Genomic DNA, 5,750 nt, shown 5'->3' with positions numbered 1-5,750 from the left:
CTGAATGGATAATCATAACCATTAAAAACAATCGTTAACACATTACACATTTTAATCAACATAAATGATTTAAGATTAGATTGAAAGTCATAATGGATGGAAATCACTATATCGGGTATATTGGGGCTTCAACTTTTAGCACACGAGAGAGAGTGAGCGCGTGAGTTTCTAGTTCATGTGTGCGTTAGGGTATTAATTAATACCTGCAAATCTTGCATAGAGTTAATATGTTATGTGGTCGTTGTGCTTCCAAAGTTGAGTATAAATAAATTTCACATATTATCAATACAACATTAGTGTTAATTGTGAAGTTATAAGCACACGCACCGCGGCCGATCACGAGAAAAATCCGACAGTATTTTGTTTCAGCACCATTTGTCCAAAATAACATAATATCATGAAAGTTCTATTTGTTTTGGCGCTGTTGATTACAGCTGCTGCGTCTTTGCCACAATTTGGTGGCCCTGGATTTGGTGGTGGACTCGGCCGTCCAGTTTTTGGTGGCGGCTTTGGTAGTTTCGGCGGTCGTCCACCTTTTGGTGGTTTCGGCGGACCAGGTGGCCGTCCACCTTTTGGTGGTTTTAGCGGACCAGGTGGCAGTCCAGGTTTTGGTGTCGGCTTTGGTGGTTTCGGAGGTCCCGGATTTGGTTTTTAAGGCTGAGGCAACGTTTATTTTAAAAGATGACAATGAATTTTTGGTTTGAAATGTTTATCCATTTTGAAATTAAATTTAGTCATAGTATGTTTTTAGTTTTTTGTTGTAATAAAATATTTTTGAAAAAATCAATTCAATTTTTTTTATTCAAGTATGCTTTTTTTTATTTTAAAGGAGAAAGAAGGAGGAAAGAATTTACTAAATTTAGGAGTTACAACTTGATATTAGCGTTTACTTAGCCTACACACAACTTAACTTAAGAACATAGTGTAGTAATAAGTACTATGTGTACTATGTGTAAAAGAGTAAACCATTGAATGGTTAATGCAGATATATCCCGTTAACTTAAGATTCGTTTTCTGTTATCAGCGGAACACAATGCTCGCGACAGACTGCAGCAGCACGACTGTGAACTGAAAACGCCGTTGTGAATACTACTACATGAATGTTTGTGAGAGGGCAGCAACATAACAATGGCCGGCATGTACACAAAACAACGGAGTTGTCCATTTTCATGTACACAATTTCGTTGTGGCCATACTAATACCTTGCACTTCAATGAAATTTTGTTATTTTGTTCAAAGTGAAATTTTTAAGCAAAATATAAGTAAATAGGTAAATTTATTTGTTTTAAATTATCAATTGTTATTCTAATAATGTAACAGAGCTATTTTGTGTTTTTCTTTGTAAAATAACGTCGGGTTTGTTAGAGCTTTGAGTAATATTACATTTTACATATTAGTGGCATCACCACTCTACCTCATCTCTCTATCCTCCATTCTACTATCAACTCTACTGTCGTCCTACTGTCGTTGGCAAATATAGGATAAAATTGAAGTTAGCGAGAACGACAACTGTCGGCCTGCCGTCGTGTAGTCGTACAGCTGTCAAAATAGGTCCGTCCATAAAAACGTGTGTATTTTAATATTTGACAGATGTCGTTTGCAGTCTGTCGCGAGAATTGTATTCCACACATTATTGTTTATTCTCTTTTAAAGTTCATTTGTATTCATTTAAACACATTCTTGGTTGTCATTGTGTTGACACATATATTCATGTTTCACAAGTTCATGTGTCCATTTTCAAAGATATATACATAAGTAAATACATAGCATGTAAGCAGAGAAAATAAATATATGTTAGAATGAGTATATGGAACCGTCTTCGGTGAAAAAGCTACTAGGACAGTACAGTTTGAGAAATAAAAGTGAAAAGACTTTAAAATTAAAAAAAAAAAAAATTTTTTTAACAATTTATGTACTATTCTGAAAAAACACAAGGAAGCGAACTTATGACTCAATTTATGAAAACAAAAAGTGCGTGTACAATTTAAAGATAACAAAAAAAAAAAAATAAATAAATAAACAATTTTAAGATGGATAATGTTGCAGACCATACAGTTGCACAATTGCGTGCTTGGCTCTTACGTTTTGAATTACCATCGAGTGGTAATAAAAGTACTTTAGTGTTGCGGCTGACAGAGGTTCCTGCAAGTGAACGTGGCGAGTGTCCAAGTGGTGCAGAAGTTTACGAAATTTTGCTCCCAATATTTGAACATCAACAGATTGTACCAGATACGGACGACATTGCTGCTGGAATGGAAAATGGTAGCAGCCAGTGAAAATCTTAGCAGACGCAGGTCCGACAGAGGTTGAATTACTGAAGCGAGAGACAAGTTTATTGAAACGTGAAAAAGATTTGCTGGAGCGGGAAAATGCAATGCTACAGCAAATGATTATTGGTGGTGAAACATTGAGCCACCCGCAATTGAATCAAACAACAATCTGATACCCGAGTACGAAGGTGGCGTTAATTTCAATTTGTGGGCGGCACAGTTCAAAAGCGTCGCCAGTGCCTACACTATAAATGAAGGCGAGTCGAGCATTATATTTCTTAACAAACTGAAAGGCAAAGCACAACCCCGATTTCGCAACTCAACAAGTAGATGAGCTCAGTCAAATGAATCAAATGTTTGGCTCAGGTGAAAACAGAGTGGTGCTGCGGCGAAAATTTGAGACCAGGAAATGGAAGTCGGGTGAGCGGTTTATTGAATATTTCAACGATAAGCTGGTATTGGCAAACCAACTACAGCTGGGAGAAGAGGAGTTGGCCGAATACATAATCGACRGCATACCTGRTTATCGGCTACGCAACCAAGCGTATATGCAGTGCTACAAAACAAAGGCACAATTACTCCAAGCATTTTCCAAAATTGAAACTGGGAGAAAACCGATTGCGCCGGCTCAGTCGCAGATTCAAGAAAGAAGATGTTACAACTGCAGCAGTCGCGGACACYTAGCAGCAGAATGCCGTAAACCAAAGCGAGAGATGGGTACGTGTTATGGGTGTGGCAGTCGAAATCATCAAATAGCAACATGTCCAGAGAAGAAAACTGTCCACGCAGTTAATGAATATGTAAGATTATTTCATTTTGTTATAAAAGATTATACAAATGTTTCATTTTCACTAGAATGTCTGATCGACCCAGGTAGCCCAATCAGCTTCATAAAAAATTTGCGTTGCAGAAAATTTGAAATTGGAGTTTTTATCAAATGTAAATACTTTTTATTTTGGTTTAAATAATACGAGAATTGTAACTGATGGAAAGTTTTTGTGTTGTATTAGAATAAATAATGAATTATTTGAATTAAATTTTGTAGTAGTTGATGATTGCACCATGCATTATGAGGCTGTATTGGGAAGAGATTTTTTGAGAATTTGTAATTTTAAGTTATTCAGAGCTGAAAAAATAAAAAATTGTTGTGATGTAGGTATGACGAAAAGTCGGCACGACATTAAAACCGAACTAAAGTATAAATGTAAAAAAGATAGTCCCGATAATAATGTTATGATATGTATTTAAAGAATATATATGTAAACGACAAAGGCAATGTGAAAGAAAACTGTAAAATGGTAATTAAAGATTCAAGTCAAGTGACTAAAAATTGCAAAGAAGAAAATTTTGAGAAACAACTTTTATTGATAGCTAACGTTGTTAATGAAAAATTAAATTTCAAAATTGGCTCGAATATGAACTATAACGATATCGAAAAATTGAATGAAATTTTAAGTAAATATTATATAAAACCAAAGCGCGCGGCTGAACCTAAAATTAAAAGTGAGATGAAGTTGGTCGTTGACAATGCAAAGCCTTTCAACTGTCCTCCGAGACGTTTGTCCTATTCGGAAAAAAATGAATTACAAATATTGTTGGATGAGTTTTTGAAAAGGAAAATAATTAGGCCGAGTGAGTCAGAATATGTGTCACCAATTGTACTAGTGCGTACAAAGACAGGCGACATCAGAATGTGTGTTGACTATCGGTCACTTAATAAGGTCACAGCAAAGGACAATTACCCTATTCCCTTGATAGATGACCTGTTAGATGGAGTAGCAAATAAAAAGTTGTTCACAAAACTCGATCTAAAGAACGGATTTTTCCATGTATTTATGGAAGAAAATTCAATTAAATATACTAAATGGACCATCTACATTTTGTAAATAAGATTTTTCTAGATATGGTGAAAGAAAATAAAGTGATAATATATTTAGATGACATAATGGTAGCTACAGAAACTGCGGAGGAACATTTCGGAATATTAGTAGAAGTTTTCAAAAGATTGGTCGAGAACAATTTCTAGTTACGAATTGATAAGTGTGAATTTTTTCTGCAAGAAGTAAAATATTTAGGGTACACCATTTCACAGCTAGGGGTTAAAGCGGATGAAAAGGGTTTAGAGGTGATTAAAAATTTTTCAATTCCAACTAAAGTTCATTCTGTACAAAGTTTTTTGGGTTTGTGTTCCTATTTCAGACGATTTGTAAAGAAGTTTTCGATTATTGCTAAGCCGTTGTATGACTTAACTCGTAAGGACAACAAATTTCAGTTTGGAGCTAAAGAGCTACAAAGTTTTGAAGAGCTCAAACAAAAGTTATTGGAAGCACCGATATTAGCGATTTATGATCCCTTGGATGAAACAGAAGTACATTGTGATGCAAATGCAGTAGGGTTTGGTTCAATTCTGATGCAAAAGAAAGTAGACGAGAAAATGCATCCCATATTTTATTTTTCTAAAAGAACAAGTGAGACGGAAGCGAAATATCATAGCTTTGAATTAGAAACGTTATCCATAATATATGCACTCAAACGATTTAGGGTCTACCTTCAAGGGTTAAAATTGAAAATAATTACTGATTGTAATTCATTAACTATGACACTAAATAAAAAAGAATTGAATCCTAGAATAGCGAGGTGGGCACTAGAGCTTCAAAATTATGATTACAGTTTACAGCACAGATCAGGTACACGCATGCAACATGTTGACGCTTTAAGTCGCAGTAATGATATTTTACTGGTGGATTCCAACACTTTTGAAGAAAATTTAATCATACGTCAGGCAAAAGATGAGAAATTAAAGAACTGCGAGGCGTTTTGCAAAAATGTGAACATAATTTATACGAGATGAGGAATGGGGTTATATATCGAAAAGTAAATAATGGAAAGATCCTGTTTTGTGTTCCTGAAGCAATGGAAAGGCATGTACTATTTAAGTATCACGATGAAACAGTGGATCTTATTTCAAAACATTATTGGTTTGCTAAGATGAGAGAAAACGCAGCTAGCCACATACAAAATTGCTTAAAATGTATAGTTTTTTCGTCGAAACATGGGAAAGAAGAGAGTTTCTTGCATAATATTCCCAAAAATTAGAATCCGTTTGAAATTATACATGTAGATCATTACGGTCCTGTAGATAGCTCGAGGCTAAAGAAGCACATTTTTTTTAGTCATAGATGCCTGTACAAAATGTATTCGCTTATATACTACAAAAACAACTAATGCAAAGGAAGTGATTACTTCACTCAAAGATTACTTTCGAGCGTATAGTAGATCAAAAGTACTAATTTCTGACAGTGGTAGTTGTTTCACGTCAAACGAGTTTACAAACTTTTTAGAAGAGGAAAACGTTCAACATATAAAGATAGCTACTGGTTCTCCACAGGCTAATGGACAGATAGAAAGATAGAAAGAGTGAACCGGAGCCTAGGTCCGATGATAGCCAAGCTGTGTGACACAGAAAAAGGAATTTATTGG

At 35.1% G+C, this 5,750-nt stretch overlaps 2 protein-coding genes across 2 annotated transcripts; both read left to right on the top strand.

Moving 5' to 3' along the window:
• The first annotated feature begins 282 nt into the window (after positions 1-282).
• Positions 283-787, top strand: LOC108967809 (ATP-dependent RNA helicase ded1-like). The gene has a single exon (XM_018931439.1). The coding sequence runs from the start codon at positions 398-400 to the stop codon at positions 653-655; it is 258 nt and encodes an 85-aa protein (XP_018786984.1). The 5' UTR covers positions 283-397; the 3' UTR covers positions 656-787.
• A 1,582-nt stretch (positions 788-2,369) lies between these two features.
• LOC108967820 lies at positions 2,370-3,451 on the top strand. Its single transcript, XM_018931447.1, has 2 exons — positions 2,370-3,070; positions 3,126-3,451. Exons 1-2 carry the CDS (start codon positions 2,615-2,617, stop codon positions 3,132-3,134), a joined length of 465 nt encoding a protein of 154 aa, XP_018786992.1. The 5' UTR covers positions 2,370-2,614; the 3' UTR covers positions 3,135-3,451.
• The last annotated feature ends 2,299 nt before the right edge of the window (positions 3,452-5,750 follow it).

Source organism: Bactrocera latifrons, unplaced genomic scaffold (assembly GCF_001853355.1).
Source record: "Bactrocera latifrons isolate USDA-ARS-PBARC rearing strain unplaced genomic scaffold, ASM185335v1 scaffold_101, whole genome shotgun sequence".
Taxonomy (NCBI): Eukaryota; Metazoa; Arthropoda; class Insecta; order Diptera; family Tephritidae; genus Bactrocera; species Bactrocera latifrons.
The sequence above is the reverse complement of the archived record's forward strand: the minus strand, read 5'-3'. Positions and strand labels throughout refer to the sequence as shown.

Excerpts from the sequence above, each read along its gene's own strand:
- LOC108967809 (XM_018931439.1), top strand. The coding sequence starts at position 398 with ATGAAAGTTCTATTTGTTTTGGCGCTGTTGATTACAGCTGCTGCGTCT.